This window comes from Notolepis coatsorum (assembly GCF_963971535.1).
Source record: "Notolepis coatsorum genome assembly, chromosome: 7".
NCBI lineage: Eukaryota > Metazoa > Chordata > Actinopteri > Aulopiformes > Paralepididae > Notolepis > Notolepis coatsorum.
The window spans coordinates 42,757,512-42,776,336 of NC_140171.1; the positions used below are offsets into that span (position 1 = coordinate 42,757,512).

General features: G+C 42.0%; 1 protein-coding gene across 1 annotated transcript in view; it reads left to right on the forward strand.

The window, feature by feature from the left end:
- Positions 1 to 18,825, forward strand: part of ecpas (Ecm29 proteasome adaptor and scaffold) — a 98,234-nt gene that overhangs the window by 14,419 nt on the left and 64,990 nt on the right. Inside the window, exons 9-15 of the mRNA XM_084319080.1 lie at positions 67 to 186; positions 12,048 to 12,133; positions 12,268 to 12,343; positions 12,430 to 12,479; positions 12,580 to 12,646; positions 12,824 to 12,946; positions 13,195 to 13,298. Coding sequence (XP_084175206.1) covers positions 67 to 186; positions 12,048 to 12,133; positions 12,268 to 12,343; positions 12,430 to 12,479; positions 12,580 to 12,646; positions 12,824 to 12,946; positions 13,195 to 13,298 — 626 coding nt within the window. The remainder of the gene's footprint in view (positions 1 to 66; positions 187 to 12,047; positions 12,134 to 12,267; positions 12,344 to 12,429; positions 12,480 to 12,579; positions 12,647 to 12,823; positions 12,947 to 13,194; positions 13,299 to 18,825) is intronic.

Here is an 18,825-nt window from a genome sequence, read left to right on the forward strand (position 1 = left end):
CCATACTCCTCTTTTTCGGTCTCAACGTGACAAATGTTTTGATTAATGTATGTGTGTTAATTCCAGGGGGCCAGTGTGAAGAGAGAGCTGAAGCACGAGCCAGTGAGCACCAGAGTCAAGCTGAAGATCCTGCCACACCTTCTACGATCACGCCTGGCTGCAGAGTGTTTCCCTGCCAACATCCAGGTAGGCAATGTTTGTGTAGGCAGTGTTTGTGTAGGCAGTGTTCGTGTGTAGGCCGTGTTTGTGTAGGCAGTGTTTGTGTAGGCAGTGTTTGTGTAGGAAGTAGACCGTGTTTGTGTAGGCAGTAAACAGTGTTTGTGTAGGCAGTAAACTGTGTAGACCGTGTTTGTGTTGGCAGTAAACAGTGTTTGTGTAGGTTAGGGCTGGGCGATAAAACGATAATTATCACAATATATTTTAATAATCGATAATAAAAATAATATCAATAATAAAAAATATATATATTTGTATTGTGACCTGCAACAGGGCAGCTTTAAAACTAGAGACAATGGACAGACTTTTCTTTCTTGCCTGCAACTTAAAGTACCGGTAATGGTTTTGCTTGTCCAAATGACAATACTGACCAAATTGAGATTTCTTTTTTTCTTGTACATTTATTTTGTTTGCTTTCTAATTTAAAATACAGTTTGAAACCGTCTGTACACAGTAGGCTATGTGTGCTAGCAGAGCTAGTCGCGAGTCACGGTTAGGGGTGGAACGGTTCACAAAATCTACGGTTCGGTTCGTATCACTGTTTTGGTTTCACGGTTTTCGGTTCGGTTCGACACGTTTTTTAATTTTTTTTTTTTTAAGTGATGTAATGTCTTTTATACAATGGCCGAATTCATCCAACCTTATTGCTATACAATAAACACACAGCACCCCAAGCATCAGTATCCTGGAGAAATTTAGAAGTAAATATAGTAGCACCACAGAGACTGCAGGACATAGTATACACCAAAATATCAATTAAGCAATGCGAACTGAAATTTGGCCCCATAATTACACATGCGATCCGGATATGGCGTGAAAAAAAAAAAAATTCTAATCCACATAAATGGCATAATCATACTCCCTTATTCAATAACAATGCACTCCTGATTAGAAAACGACCTATAAGATTCCCTAGATGGGAAAAGCAAGGCATACATACATTAGGAGATGTTTTCAACAAACGGGGTATTTGTAGCTATGATGAAATAGAAAAAAAGTTTAATCTCACCGGTTCCACATTTCTTTTTTACGCACAATTATTGTTATGTTTGAAGACTCAGGATGTTCCATTAAAGACACCAATTGCACACCACAGATACCACAAATGTTTCTATGAAAGAGAGACATCGAGAGGTTTTGTATCAGATTTTTATCATCAATTACTAACGGCTTCGTATGAAACCCTCCACCTAGACTCTGTTTGGAGGAGGGATATACCAGACCTAGAAAAAGATTTTGATTGGCAAGAAGCCTGGGCAAATGTTCGACTTGCATCAAGGAACCCGGACCATCAACAAATCAATCTTAACTACCGGTATATTCATAGGACATACTTGACTCCTATAAGACTGAACAGAATGGGTCTTAAACAAGACTCCAAATGCTCCTTATGTACAAATGGGGACGAGGGGACATTTATGCACATGTATTGGGACTGCCCACCAGTTAAGATATTCTGGAAAGAAGTGACCCAGCAATTATCAAATCTCTTAATTCTGAATATACCTGTACACCCCTCTATATTACTGCTGAATGATGTTTTTGAATATGCAGTACCTATACAACAAAAGAGATTGGTTTTAGCTGGTATTACAGTGGCTAAAAAACTGATAGCATCACGATGGTTTCAACCGGAAAAAAATTGCCGAAAGGTCTGGATTCTTACATATCTCGATGTGATTTATCTAGAAATATCTACAGCAAGAACTTTGGGTCTCAATGAATCCAAATTGACAATGTTGTTAGAAGTGGTGGAGAGAATAAAAGCTAGCATTTAATGGTAGTGTTTGGGTAGGAGCGAAGGATAATGGATGGATTATCCATGGGGGGGGTCCAGGGCGGGGGGTGCGAGCAGGAGCATATGTGTGTAGGGGAATAGATAGCAGGTATTAGGGGTATATCTTGTATAAGACATTTATCCAAACGATGAGTTAACTGATGTACACTGTTTTACAATGCTTGTATATCTAATCGTGTGTTGTCATGTTTGTTTATGTGTTTGTTTAAAAAATAATAAAAAAATAAAATACAATAAACACACAGTAATTGAAGCATAATGGAGATTTATTCACAACCATCCGCAGAAAAAGTAAGTAAAAAAAATAAATAAAAAAGTTGCCTCCATGTCTAAAAGCAGGTGCAGTGCTTCAAAGCATGCCATCTAACAACGAACTTCATATAAATCCTGCGATGTATTATTGTTTTGACAATGGGTCATGACAAACAATTACATAATCCAACATTGTGTAAACAACTAACATATTCCAGTTAATGGTATCTTTTTTAAATTATTCGTTACGAATATATCCATACTTCCATTGTGTCCGGGACATCCAGTGAAATCGCTTCGTGCGACAGTGTCCTTTTGCAGAGGCAGGTTGCTACAAATCATGCCATCTAACAGTGAAGTTACCGGTTGTTATTTGATTGATTGATTGATTGATTGAAAATGTTATTAACAGATTGCAGAATGGGTACAATACAGTACAGCTCAATACACACAATTGTTAACACATTGTGCGCCATAAACGGCGTAAGTCGTTATTGCCCGCCATGCGTTGGAACGCCAACAACAACAACACCCTGTCTGAAATTGCAACGCCTCAATAACGCCGCCTGGTGGATGCTCGGGCGAGTCAAACCGGAAGTGGCGCTCGGTGCATCGAGGAAATCCCTCCGGCAGTCATATACATTTACATTTAGTCATTTAGCTGACGCTTTTATCCAAAGCGACTTACAAGTTCTGTACGACAAGTCATCAGGAAGGGCACAACTCTTATCAGCTGAGTAACAATGTTCATCAAAGTGTTTAGTGCTACAGTGTAGGTTAGTTTATTAGGACAAGTGCATGACAGTAAGGTTAGTTAGGGTTAGATATATTTTTTATTTTATTTTTTATTTCCGATAATGGTTGAAGAAGTGCGTCTTTAGTCGACGGCGAAAGATTGGACGGGTTTCGGCTGTTCTAACTTCTAACTGGGGTGTGTAGTTCATTCCACCATTGTGGGGCAAGGACTAAGAATAGGCAGATTCTCCTTGATGACCCTCCCGGAGCTCGGATAGGAGTAGGTCTGAGGCGGCCAGAAGATGCAGAGCGTAGGGGTCTTGAGGGTGTGTAGTTGGAGACCATTGACCGGAGGTAGGCGGGATCGGTTCCCTTTACCGCACGGTATGCTAGGTCGAGGGCCTTGAAGCGGATTCGTGCAGCAATGGGGAGCCAGTGCAGGTCCCTAAGAAGTGGGGTGACATGGGCCGACTTTGGTAGGTTTGAGATCAGGCGGGCTGCTGCGTTCTGAATGAGTTGAAGAGGCTTGGTGGCAGTGGCCGGGAGGCCAGCGAGCAGTGCGTTGCAGTAGTCAAGGCGGGAGATGACTGTTGATTGGATGAGGAGTTGGGTGGCTTCTTTTGTCAGGAAGGGGCGGATCCTTCTGACGTTGCTCAGGAGGAATCTGCAGGTTCTGGTTGTCGCTGCGATGTGAACAGAGAAGTTCAACTGGTCGTCGAGGACAACACCAAGGTTCTTGGCGGTCGGGGACGCGGTCACAGCTGCATTCTCGACTGTGACTGAAAGGTAGGTCAGGGGGGAGGATTTGGCCGGCAGGTGGAGCAATTCTGTTTTGCTTAGGTTCAGTTTGAGGTTGTTGGTCGTCATCCAGGCGGAGATGTCAGACGGACAGGCCGAGATCCGCTCAGAGACATGGATATCTGAGGGAGGGAAGGAGAGGAAGAGTTGAGTATCGTCGGCATAACAATGATACGAGAAGCCATGAGACGTGATAATGTTACCCAGTGATTGGAGAAGAGAAGGGGTCCTAGGACTGAGCCCTGGGGGACCTCCGTCCGCAGGGGGCGGGTGGCCGACAGGGTCCCTCTCCATGACACTTGGTAGGAGCGGTCATTGAGGTATGATGTCGGCCATGTCAGCGCAGAGCCAGCCACTCCCATTCCTGCGAGGGCCACGAGGAGGATCTGATGGTTGACTGTGTCGAAGGCTGCAGATAGATCTAGAAGAATCAGGACAGAGGAGAGGCCTTTCGCTTTTGCTTTGTGAAGTGCCTCTGTGACCGCAATGAGGGCCGTTTCTGTGGAGTGGCCAGTCCGTAAACCAGACTGATTAGGGTCTAGGACAGGGGTAGGCAACCCTAGGCACGCGTGCCTGCATAGGCACGCAGGGGCATTTTCATAGGCTTTTCATAGGCACAGGGGGCAGCATTAAAATAAAAAAAAAATAAAAATATTATAATTTTTATTTTTTTTGCTTTGAAATATTATAATGAAATTTATCTTGTTGAAATCCTCCCACAGGTTCTTTTTACTACCACATATTTAATTGAGACCATTTATTTGTCTATTATTTCAATTTAGCTGGAAATACATTGCTACATCATTCAGTAACATTTGCAGAGCCTTATAACAAAAACAGTATTACGGTCACCATTGTGACCAGTGGGATTAATCAACAAATTTTATTATTTATTTGTCTTTCATTGAACATTGCACATGTTAAAAGCTATTTTTTTTACTCAAAATGTGAGTATTACCAAGTCAACTTGTGTTCTTAGTTTTATTAGGTTGAAATAATGTGGTTGTGTACTTATTTTTCTGTTAACTTATTATGGATTGAAAACTGAAAACCTTAATGCACAGTAACTGAACTCAATATTTTTAAATTCTGGTAACTTATTATTATTATTTTTTTTACAGTGTAGTCTTGCGATCAATCAAAACTTATTTACACGATATACCTCACATTCACTCTCCATTCACATCCTGGTGTTCTCTATTAGGCCTGTAGGTGGAGCTATGACAGCACACGTACAGTCCAAACATTTTTGGCCAAATGTGAGTGAAATGGTCGCACTGTATGCAGCTGTTTGTCTGTATTGCATTTCCCCCCCCCCCCCCCCAACTCAGATTTAGGGTTGATAAATCAATAATAATAATATTGTTAACACTTTCTATGCCACTCACGAGTTTTCTCGGAATTATTAATATTACGTTGAAAGCCACTCACGAGATTTCTCGGATTGTTTTTTATATTTTCCAGTCCACTGATGCAGCCGGGGTTACCACAGTTCATTATGGATCCTCTGAGCGCCGCGGATCATGAATTCTACTGTATCACGTTAGATCTATACACTTATCGATTTTTTCGAATGGTGATCAGTAATTGGAATATACCAGTTGGATACCATCTAGGGATGTCCCGATCGCCTTTTTTTGCTCCCGATCCGATTCCGATCATGTGATTTTAAATATCTACCGATTCCGATCGTTCCCGATCCGATCTTTCACATTAGTAATCAATTTTGACGCATTTTTGTCAGAAACTGGCGGAGCAAGACAAGTCCCTCTGTTGGCTTTAGTCCCTGGAGGGGCGCGAGCACGGCGGCTCGTTACATTCACCCTGAGAAATGTGCTTCATGAGAAATATTAAAAGTTTCAATATATGTTTGCACATTAGTATACATTCAGTGTTCGACTTACGGTCTGAAACGCCGACGATAATCCTTAAGTCACAGCAAATAAATGATGTTATCCAGGTGAAAAGTTAGTCTGAAAAGTCCGCCTCCAGGCTCCAGCCTGCTGCTTCATGAGTTGTTCCTCCACACGGAATGTCGTCCTTGCAAACATTGCAATTGCTGTTGGACTGGCTTGACTTTCTATTTTAAAATGCTTAGTTCCAACTTCCAAACCTCTAGCTGCTCAAGTGAGTGGATAACAGTGTTTCGGGAGCGACGTGTTGTACTGTTGTTGTTATGTGAGCGTGTAGCCGGTCTAAATGAAAGGGAATGTGTTTGTTGCAACGGTGTAAATTAAAGGGAATGTGTTTGTTGTGGACAATTATTCTGCTCTGTGACAATAAATACATTAATGATATATTATATGTAATTTAAAACCAAAACTAAGGCCTCCGTATGAGTTTAAGACGTGAACATGGTCATGTTTGTTGAATAATAAAAAAAAAAAAAAATCTTTTTTTACTGCCGATCTTTTTTTAAATTTCTTTTCCCCGATCCCGATCCTCTGAAAAGCATGTGATCGGCGCCGATCACGTGATCGGATCGGGACATCCCTAATACCATCTGATGTCGGGTAAGGAATCTATGTTATCAGTGTTAGGATAATCAGACTCATTTTGATGAAGATATAAGCTGTTTTGTGAAATGGGCTCTATCGGTTTCACTGTAAAATCCATGAGGAAATGAACACGGCTATTATCAGCGCGCGGCTCGAATGTGCGTGCGTGTACGTATAATATTGATCATCTAGCGTTTATTTGAAAACGATTCATAAATAGGCAGACAAATATCAACGTTCTGGAATATTCCAGTAAAAGACGATTATCACAGAATGGCCCAGAATGGGCTGTTTTTTACCTCAAAACGGGTACTTTTCAAAATGCTCTCAAACGGAAATGAAGCGATAAAAAACCAATCTGCCTTGACAGCACTGACTGGAAAATGATTCTTTGATAAGCGACGGGCAGATTAGACACATAGCCATAATTTAAAACATAGATTAGGCGATATTAACGTTAACATTAAAGTGGATGGTGGCATTCAAGCGCTAACTCTGGCGCCACCTGGTGGCACTGAAAGTGTTAATAATAACAATAATGATGTAATAATGTTTATTATTATCATTAAAAAGACCTGATTATGAGAGAAAAAAATTACGATGCATGGAATATTGTTGAGGCACACTAGTTACAACTATATTTCAAACAGGCACTCTATGTCAAAAAGGTTGCTGACCCCTGGTCTAGGAGGTCATTCTGTAAGAGATAAGCAGTAAGTTGGTTGGATACAGCACGTTCAAGTGTTTTAGAAAGGAAGGAGAGAAGAGAGACGGGACGATAGTTGCCTATGACTGGGGTTCAGGGTTGGTTTTTTTATGAGCGGCGTGACTCTGGCTTGTTTTAGGGAGGTGGGGACCACCCCCGAGTTGAGTGAGGAGTTGATGGTTGCAGTTAGGAATGGGAGGATGTCTGGTGCTATGGTCTGGAGGAGTGGGGAGGGTAGCCGGTCCAGCTGGCATGTAGTCGGACGGTTCGACGTTACCAGTGTCAGGGTCTCGGCTTCTGTAATGGGAGAGAAAGATGACAGAGTGAAGGATGAGGTTCTCGATTCAGCATTTGGAATGGGTGGGGGTTGGGAGAAGGAGCTGCGGATGTTCTCCACTTTTTCCTCAAAGAAGATCGCGAAGTCTTCGGCAGAGAAAGATGAGGGGGGAGGGGGTGGGGGCGGGGAGTGAGGAGGGAGGAAATGGTAGCATGAAGTTTGCGAAGATTCTTGGCAGAGGCCTCAATCCTATCTTGTTACGTGGGTCTAGATACACACTCAAATGCATTTGGATCGCTTTCGAAACGCAATAATCGATATGATTTTGCGTTTATTGCGCCATACAAACCGGAAATGGATCTAGGAGATCGGCGTCAAATAATTGGGATATTTTTCCTCCAGTCTCATTGGCGAACGGTAAGAGGACACTAACGTTATTTTCAGCCCGATTGTCCATTTCCTTGTTTGCAATCAGTCTGATCAATATATCAACCCATACTAAATAAAGCCGTTACTGATGATCAAGGAATTATAAACGACCCCCCCCCCTTTCCTTCAAGTATGATGAAGCATAATGTATACCGATCATATACATTTGAATTTTTTAATATAGCGTGTATAGGAAAGAAACGCCAATCGATAATCTATCATATGCGTCAGGGCCTATAACTAGCGTTTTTGGAATTACAGCAGAAAAGCTTAAAAACATACTTACCGGTATATTCTCGAAGGTATTAACACAACAATGTATGAATGAAAAAATATAACGTTCCTACATCCGGAACGATAGATAATCGATGTTGAATGGGCCATAGTAATGTCAATATAGCCATAATGTTTAAAAAGTTATAGCCCTGCAAAGAAGGTAAACATCTCCATAGGGTTACAGTGCTGGCAGACTGGGTATAATGATGGGCACAATGCCCGGCGCCCAATGTGTTAAGGGGATGCAGACCAGAGAAAGACTTTCGTCTTGTTTACATCAGGGTCCCCTATTTTCAATGCATCATAACATATATGACATACAGATAGACAGTGCTACATCTATACATAGGTTGCTACAAAGCATGCCATGTAACGGTGAAGTTAGCGGTTGTTATTTGATTGATTGATTGAACATTTTATTGAGGGAGGTTCTACAACGAATGCCACACTTCCCGCGATTTATATTTGGTTTCACAATGAGTCATGACCAACCAATTACATAATCCAACATTGTGTAAGCAACTAACACATTCCACGTGACTATCGTTTTTGAATGAGTCCTTATGACGATATCAATACATCCATTCATAAAGATTATTGTCTGCCATCTTGGTTTCATTGTAGAGGCAGTAAACAGTGTTTGGGTAGGCCAGTGTTAATTTTGTCAATGAAAATTATGACTATATGGTCGTCAACGAAGCTTTTTCCCCCGACGACAACGAGCCGTCACGTTAATGTAGATCATGTGACACTAACGTGACTAAATTATTTATTTATTACCATGACGAATTCTCTCTTAAAGGTGACATGCATTATAAATGGCTTTTTTCAGTGTCTAGCATTGTATTATAGTAATGGTACGTAGTTAGTATCAATGTGTCTGTGTCTCTAAATACCATATTGGCGGATTGCTCTCATTCATGTCCGACCATTTCCTGCTCCAGTTAATTAGGTCATTCTGATTTGACTCGCATCGTGACGTAACGAGGCGAGGATGGAGCGGATAGTGATCCGATTGACTCTGTGGTTGGAGCCAATGCCCGCCCACAACCTAGGCAGCCCACACAGCGATAGCAGAGCGAGTGGAAATCTTCACTTCCTCAAACAGCGAGGCAGATAGTGTAACCCGACACCTCGACTGCACTCTGCGAGGGAGAGAGATAGAGAGTAGCGTTTGTTTACACAGGCATGGATGCAGCGCTTGTTTACACAGTGCTCTGTGCCTCAGTCTCTCTCTATCTCTCTCTGTCTGCCAGTAGCAGACTGTGTCGATGACTGTCACTCAAAGTGCTTATGGGCGGAGCCAGGCCAACACAGCCTGAAATCCAGATGCTGGGAAATGAGGCTTTTGAGTACTTGATTAGAAATATAAAACAATGAATTTTTTTAAATAAAACCTTACAGAGGTGTTCCATAGACTCACAGGAATTGTGTAAAGTTGCCCAAATAGTGCTAGGAATAGCAATGCATGTCTCCTTTAATTTATGTTGACTAAAACAAGATGAGACAAAATAATTATAACTTTTAGATTATTTCAGCATTTCCGTTTCCGGCTAATCGATAGCTATTGCTCCGTTGTTAATGAATCCCTTTAGTGCTTGAAGTGCACTAAAACATCGTAATGACTTATTTTTCATATAATGTTGGGTACATGCTCAGTAGAGTTAGAATGCTCCCAGTCTTAGGGGCTGTGATATTTTGTTACCACACTTTATGCACATAGAAGTGCGGTGGCAGGTTTGCTAAGCTAATGTTGTTAGCCGAATGCTCTGATGGGGGGCCGCCATTTGAAGTTTTAAGTTTAAAGTGACGTCGGCGATCTACGGTTGTACTCGACGGACAAAAGGGAATGTGTGTGTGACGTGTGTGAAATTTGTACAGTAGGTCCCAGTAAGAATTGCAATCAGTGTGTACTGTGTATTTACACTATCCTAATGTTGCTTTGTTGGTTAAAAAAATAAATAAGCAATTTAAATCAGAATATGCTCCATTCCATGTCTTGACTATTTCTGAATCTATTGACCATTTCAAGGAATTTTTGGGGCGGCTGGGTGGCGCAGCGGTCTAAGCGCTCGTCACCAACGCGTGAGACACTGGTATCGAATCCGGCTGTCAGCGTTGCCTCCGGCTTGGGCCGGCCGTCATACTGACTCAATTGGCAGAGTCAGCGGGAGGGAAGTCGATGGGTGGTAATCTGGTCGTTGTAAACAGCGACTCCTACAGGTTGGTCAGGGTGCCTGCACAGCAAGGACAGGAGATGTCGAGGGTAGTGTGAGCCTCCCACACGTTACACCTCGCCTATGAGCGTCCGCCGTCCGCGCTGGCAGGTGAAAAGAGGTGGCTGGCTGACTCTGCATGTATCGGAGGGGCCATGCGATAGAGTCTTCAACCCTCCCTACGACCGACCAGTGGGGGGCACATGCAAGCAACGATCAAGACAGGGGAGGGGGGAATTGGCACGACTAAATTGGGATGGGAGAAAAACAGAAAAAGAAGGAGAAAAAGTGGATAAAAAAAAAGGAATGTTTGGTTACTATTGGGCTTCTAGCCTTCTACTGAACTTATTGTGAATCAGCTGATAGGGTTTTGGCTAGACTATACTTAATAAATAGAATTGCATTCTTTACAATATAAAAATATAAAATGCCTTTTTTTCATTAGCGAAAACTAGACAAAAATCATCAGTTTTCTGCGACTAAATCTAGACAAAAACAAAAAAGACAAAATCGAGACCAACACTGACTAAGACTAAAATGCTCAGACCTGTAGTTGACTAAAACTGACTAAACTAAAAATAAATGAAGGTGACTAAATATGATAAACGAAAAAGGAGCATTTGACACATGACTAAGACTAAAATTAAAATAGTTGCCAAAATGAACACTGGTGTAGGCAGTAAACAGTGTTCGTGGACCACACACATTGACAGTGTTGTGAAGAAGGCACGACAACGCCTCTACTTCCTCAGGCACCTAAGGAAGTTCCAAGTCAGTCAGAAGATCCTTAAGAACTTCTACTCATGTACAATAGAGAGCATCCTGACTGGCAACATCACCTCTTGGTTTGGGAATAGCACTGCACAAGACCGAAGCAGACTACAAAGAGTGACACGTTCAGCCGAACGCACAATCGGAGGGGGGCTCCCCACCCTCCAGAACATTTACAACAAGCGGTGCAGGGGGAAGGCTAAGAGAATTATTAAGGACTCGAGCCACCCGAACAACTGCCTCTTTGAACTGCTGCGGTCAGGCAAGCGATACCGGAGTCTCAAGGCGAGCACAGAAAGACTCAGAAGAAGCTTCTATCCCCAGGCCATCAGGCTGCTTAACGAACAATGAACACTACACAACAACAACCATCAAACGCACATAGCACACACATCCACACGCACACACTCACTTTAAACAAACACACTGTAGCACCCACTCCCCACACTTTATAGCACACACTCACTTTAAACAAACACACTGTAGCACCCACTCCCCACACTTTATATTTATTGATGAAGGATTGCACTACAACTCGTACACCTTACTGTAAATTGTACCTAAATTGTACCTCATCCCATTTCTTCATTTCTGCTTTGCACTATATAATATTGTACATTAGTACACTGCATAGTATTGTATATTATATGGTAACTCAGTTACGTCTATTCTGCATCGAACATTGTACACATGTCTATACTGAACACTGTGACCTCATTTTCTACTTCTAATTTACATGCTATACTATGTTATTTGATACTATCTTGTCTAGCACAGTCTCTGGAGCGTAACAGTAAGAAGCATTTTGTATGAAAGTATTCTGTACTTCTGTATGACAACTATTAAAGAAACTTGAAACTTGAACTTGTGTAGGCAGTGTTTGTGTAGGCAGTAGGCAGTGTTCGTGTAGGCAGTGTTCGCGTAGACAGTGTTTGTGTAAACAGTGTTTGTGCGCAGCCGCATATTGTATGAGCCTGTTGTACACGATTTGTAAGTTTGAGGTGTGTGCGAGAGTCTGAGCCCCGTCACCTTTCTCCCTGGTAAAGTTATGTCCTCTCTGTTTGCTCCTCCTCAGGTTGTGTACGACGGTCTCTTCGGAGCCAACACCAACAACAAACTGCTGTCTCTCACCCTCCAGTTTGTCCATCACATCTGCATGGTGTAAGATATGATCTTGACATATCCAGGATAATCTGTGAACCATTCTAATGATGAAGTATGTTTTCTTTTTCCTTTTTGAGAAATGTATTAATATATAAATGTAGAAATAATTATGTTATTCTGGTGTTTTCCAGGTGTCCTGACACCAATAAACCCCTGGGTCTGATGCTGCTCAATGGTCTCACCAAGCTTATTAACGAATACAAGGAGGTACAACTGGAGACGAAAGAAATCTATTTCATCACACTGCTGAAGAGGCAATATTGTAACTATTGACCAATTACATGTCTCCATAGGATCCGAAGTTGCTGTGCGTTGCGTATTCTGCTGTTGGGAAGCTGTCCAGGTATTACTAGCGCCAATGTGTTTTTCTTGGAACTATTAGCCTACAGAGTGTGTAATGTGATGGTGAAGTAAGTGCCGTTATTCTGCCTCCTCCCTTGCAGCCGCATGCCTCAACTGTTCACTAAGGACATAGCACTGGTGCAGCAGTTCTTTGAGTCCATGTGTAAGGTGGGTTAAACATCCAGTACCCCTCTCAAGCATCTGCATACTCAGTACAGTAATACATAAGAGGGAGAATATTTAACAACCAACGATTATTGTGGTATTCCTTCACCTGCTGTTACAGATTTTACACAAGTGGCTCTGACACTGATCTCTCTCTTGTTGCTTCCGTGTCTTGTCCAGGAGGAGTCTGATGTGCGTCTGGCCATCCAGGAGGCTTTGTCTATGATGGTAGGAGCCTATGCCAACCTACAGGGGGCACTACTCAACTTGATGGAGGCCCTGGTAGCTGCTTACATTGTAAAGGTATGGAACCGAACCAGTGGAAAAAGCTATTGTTTCACCATGTGGTGAGTTAAATCAAGCACACCTCAGTCAGTTAGCCTTGTTAATTTTGCCCCACGTTTTTATACCTCTAGAACTTAAACTGAAGCTTTATTACACATTTATATATTTGAAAGATTCTTATTTGTCATGGATTTTATGAGGAATTACTGAAAATGTAAATTTTGCAAGCTGTGCTAGTTCCTCTGTCCACTCCTGTCTCTGTCCAGCCGGAGGTCCAGGTGCGCCAGGTGGCCATGAAGTTCGCCAGCACAGTATTCGCTCCTGACCACGTCCCTTCCAGATACCTGCTGCTGTTGGCTGCTGGAGACCCGTAAGTCTGAACACTATAAGCCTGCTGTATGGTGGATAATGACCCGACACACTCTAAGGCCATGCTTTGAATCCTCACTAGGGTTGGGTACCGAACTCTGTACTTTTTTTTTTTTATTAAACATTTATAGACAAACAACACGACATATACAATAACATCAACAACACTATTAATCAGACATAAATAATAAATACAAAAATGTAATATCCAAAAGACGAAAAATAAAAAATACTGACTTAAGCAAATAAAAAACATAAAACAGTTGTCATACCTTAAACCAAAATGAAATTAGAAAACATTAAGTGTGTGACATGGGTTCAGAGACCCTCTTTGAACCTCTTTCCTCCTTTACCCTTCGCCCTCTTGTGGTGTATTTGGTTCTTCCTCTGTGATGTCGTTTTCGTTCCCCTTGTAATCCTCCCACTTACCCCATCTTTCTCCAAATTTCTCTTCCTGTAACCTCAGCATGTGTGTTATCCTCTCCATATCCTGTATCTCTTCCACTATTCCTACCCATTGTGCTATTGTCGGTGGGTCTTCCTTGTACCACAGTCTCGTTATTGCTTTTCTGGCCGCTATCAACATTATCTTTATTAAATATTTGTCCCCCCCTTGTATTCCCTCGTGTGTCAGGTCTCCTAAGTAAAGCACCAGTCGTGTTTGTGGTAATCCGTATCCTAATATTCTGATCATTGCCTCCCCTAGAGCCATATGAAATCCGTTTTATTATTTTCCAAATTCCATTTTATTTTTTCCCAAATTCCATTTTTTCCGTTTTAATATTTCAGAATTCTGTATTTTGCCTTTTATGCTCATTTTACCATCAGAAATAGTGTCTAATAAGTGGGAATGAATAAATGTCCACAATTGAATACGATATAACAGTCCATTTAATGTTTTTAAGTGCTGCAACTCAGAAATACAGTTCAATTTTACACAATATTTTTCAATTAATATTGTGACAAAATAAAAATACATATTTCAAGTGTAAACAATAGATACAGCTAGCTATTACTGACATTATCACAATGACAATGTCAGTAACCTAGCTATATCTATTATATTGTGATGAAATTTAGTAATGCATAATTTAGGCACCTTTAGTTTAGTTTATTTCGTTTATAAAGGACAGTGTATAATGGCAATCGTTTGCATTAAACAAATGGAAGAAGCTATCATTTCCATCTATAGTCCTATGTACTGTAACGTTTCATAGCTATTTAAGTTTATTTAGATGATAAAGGGCAGTGTATAATGACAATCGTTTGCATTAAACAAATATGGGTGCACCAGATTTAGCTAGAACTTCTAGAAGCTATCATTTCCATAGATAGTCCTATAACGTTACATAGCTATTTAAGTGTATTTAGTTTATAAAGGGCAGTGTATAATGAAATGGATGGGTGCACTAGATTTAGCTAGACGCTAAACGTCCTAACGTTATATAGCTATTTAATCACAATAGTGTCGCAAGTGTTTTTGCGGGTCCAGTCCACGGAACGTTGACAGAATTAGCAAAACACCTTATCACCGGAGGCATAAAAGTCATTAGGATACTGTTCTGCTCTGAATTGAGGGCTTATTGTGGAATTGTTTCGCTTCTTGACGATGTACTGAAGCAGCCAGACGCTTGAGCACCGCGGCTGTGTTGTGTGTAACACGTTGTAGAGTCCCCGCCTCCCCGGTCGTGTGTGCACCAAACGTTCCACCCAAAAACGAAATTTCAGTCCAGATTAGGCCAAATTCTGCAATATTCCACGTTTTGCAGTTGATTCCATTTTTATTGGTTAATTCCGCGATTCCGTCCGCGATTCCGTGAACGCGGATTTCATATGGCTCTAGCCTCCCCTATCTCCTCCCAATACCCCTTCAGCTTCTGACATCCCCAGAATATGTGCGTGTGATTTGCCCCCTCCTTCCCACACATCCTCCAGCATGCTCTTTGTGTTGGTGTATATTTTCCCTTCAGCTCTGGGGTTATAAAGAATCTGATTATGTTTTTCCATCCAAACTCTTTCCATATCCTCGATCCTGTTGTTGAATGTTGCACCTCGCATATGTTCCCCCAATCCCCATTCCTTCCCTGTTATTTCTATCTCTAGCTCTCTCTCCCTTATGTAATCGGTCGTGTGTCCCTTGCTGTTCATTATGGCCCGGTATATTGCTGATATTACTCTTCCTTGCCCCCCTTCGTATGCCCATACTATCATCTTTATTATTCCATTCTGTTCTTCGTCTTTGGCCCCCCTTATTTCTTTGTTGTAGTAGTCTCTAACCTGTAGATATCTGAAGTGGTCCCTGTTTTCTAGTCCAAATTTCTCCTTTAATTTTTGTAGTGTCTGCATTTCCCCCTTCTCTATCATTTTGCATATCGCTGTTGCCCCCCCCCCCCCCCCCCTCCCACCTTCTGAATCCATGGTCTAACCTCCCTGGTTTGAATCTCTTGTCATGTGCTACCCATCTCAGAACCCCTGACTGCTTCTCCAATTTGTGTGTCTTTACTACTCTGTTCCATATAGTCAAGGTGCATTTGGTGATTGGATCTAATAGTCCCTCTTTTTCTTTAAATAGTTCCCCATCTCCCACCAGAGCTTGTACCTTGTATCCCTCCCCTTCTTTTTCAATGTCTTTCCATCTTGCCTCATATCTGTCGTTACACCAGCACGTCACTGCTCTCAGTTGTGCTGCATAGTAATAATCTTGTAGGCTGGGTACTGCCATCCCTCCCTCTTCCTTTGGTAGTTGTAGTGTTTTATATCTGACCCGTGGTCTTCTCCCCGCCCATATGAACCTCGATATCAGTCTGTCCCACTCCCTGAATTGATTCTGTGGTATTTGTATCGGTAGTGACTGGAACAGGTACAGTAACCTTGATAGTATGTTCATTTTAATGACCTCTATTCTTGAATTGAAGTCCAAGGGCATTACTGTCCATCTCTCTAAGTCTCTCTTGATGTTCTGATTTATCTGTGTATAGTTCGCCTCAAACAGTTTCTCCACCCCTCTCGTGATGTTCACCCCTAAGTATTTAATCTTGTCCATGTCCCATCTTATCCCGTACTGTTCCCTAATTTCCGTCGTTGGGGTATAGTTCCATGCTAAGGTCTGTGTCTTTGTCACGTTTAGTTTGTATCCTGAGTAGTGGCCATATTCCTTCAGTAGATCCATCAGTGCCGGGAAGCTCTTGTCTGGTTGCCTCATGTATACTATCACGTCGTCCGCAAATAGGCCTAGTTTATATTCCGTTCCCTTTATCCTTACTCCCTTAATGTCCTCGGTCTGTCTGATCAGTTGTGCCAGTGGTTCTATGAAAACGGCGAAGAGCGTCGGTGAGAGACAACATCCCTGTCTGGTAGCCCTCTCTAATCTGATTCTATCCGTCAAGCTGCCATTCACCTTAACCCTCGCTGTCGGTTCTTGATATAGCGCCTTGATCATCTTCATCGCCCTCCCGTTCAGTCCGAACCTCATCAATGTTTTATATAAAAATTTCCAGCTCACACTGTCTAATGCTTTTTCTGCATCTAGGCTAATCAGTACCGCGCTACCACCTTGTTTTTGTATCTCCTCTACTATGTGTAATGTCTTTCTCACGTTGTCCTGTGTCTGTCTCCCTTTAATAAATCCAGTTTGATCTTCATCTATAATGTCTGGCATAAACATCTCAAATCTCTTTGATATTATCGATGTATACATCTTGTAATCCACGTTGAGTATGGACACAGGTCTGAAACTACTACATAATTCCCTATCCTTCCCTTCCTTCGGTATCGTGGTGATTATGGCTTCCTTCCACGAGGGGGGCATTTTTCCCTCTTCCTTCGTGTGTCTGAACGCCGCCCCTAACATGGGTGCTAATTCAGTTCTAAATGTCTTGTAGAATTCCGATGGGAATCCGTCGCTCCCCGGAGACTTGTTGTTTTTAGCTCTACTAATTGCCTCTTCCAGTTCTCGTTCCGTAATTATTTTATTTAATTCTTCATTCTGTTCTTTCCCTATCGATGGTAACTCTAGCTTCTCCAGATATGCTTCTATTTCCTCTTCTCCCGCTGCTTTTGGCTGTGTGTATAGTTTCTCATAGTATTCTCTAAATGTCCTCTATTTCAGCTGGGTCTCTCAATATTTCATTAGTCTTTGTATCCCTTATTGTGTGTATCGTGTTCAACTTCTGTTGCGTCCTAATTCTCCTAGCCAACAGTCTGGTCGCTTTTGGTCCCCCTTCATAGTACGTTTGTTTCATGAACCTCGCTTTCTTTTCTATTTCCGTCAATAATTCCCTATTTATCCTGGCCTTTACTTCTTTGATTTCTCCGAGTGTTTCCTGTTCTTTTGATATCTGGTGTCTCCCCTCTAGCTTCTTCAGCTTCCCTATCAGATTGTGATATGTCTCCGTTCTGGCCTTCTTCAGCATTGCTGTCTTCTCCATCAATTTCCCCCTTATCACCATTCAGTGTGTCCCATAGAATGTTCAGATCTACCGCCCCGTTGTCATTTTCTTCCTTATATCTGGCTATCTCCTCCTTGATCTGACTCACCACCCCCTTGTTATTTAATATTCCTACATTTAGTCTCCAGATCGTGTTCCTCCGTCTCCCTTCTAGATCTACTGTCAGATATATGGCACTGTGATCCGATATGTCCGCTACTCCTATTCTGCTCTCCCGTACCCTGTAACTGTCCCCCGTCGTCATCAAAAAGTAGTCTATTCTCGCATATGTCACGTGCGGGTGTGAGTAATGTGTGTATTCCCTGTCCATGGCGTGCATCCCCCTCCAAACATCTGTAATTCCCATTTCCGTCATCTGAATATTCATATCTACTGATTGGTGCCCGTCCTTTTCTAGTACTCGTGGTGTCTAGGTCGTGATTCAGTACTACATTAAAATCTCCCGCGCATATCAATATCCCTTCTAGTTCCATCACTATCATATCAAAAATGGTCTCATATAAATCCCTCTCACTCTCTGGGGGTGCATAAACATTCACTAACGTAACCATTTGGCCCTCCATTTTCCCCTTCACCAGAACAAACCTTCCCTCCTTGTCTCTTACTTCCTTGATCAATTCAAATTTGACTGTTTTTGATTAACGTGATTACTCCTCTCCTCAGGTTCCGTTTAAAGGAACTATAGTATGCATTTTCATATCCAAATCTCTTCAGTTTCTCATGATCCTGTGCTACCAAATGTGTCTCCTGCAGAAAAATCACTTCCATCTCACTTTTTTTACATTTCAACATCACTTTGCCCCTCTTTATCGCATTATTCATTCCATTAACGTTTAACGACATCATTTTTATACCTTTAACCATTGTCATCTTTCTTCTTCTTTCGTCTGTCAGTCCCCCCCATGTCACATTCATTCCCCCCTCCGGTTGTAGCCTCCGCTCTCTTCACCGAATACATATAATGATTAACATAAATAAAAAACATAAACTTTACATAAAGTGCTCCCAAGGCGTTCGGGGGGTCCCTGTGTCCCCCCCTGTCCCCTGCTGGTGGGTGAGGAGTAATTGCTCTCCTAGTGA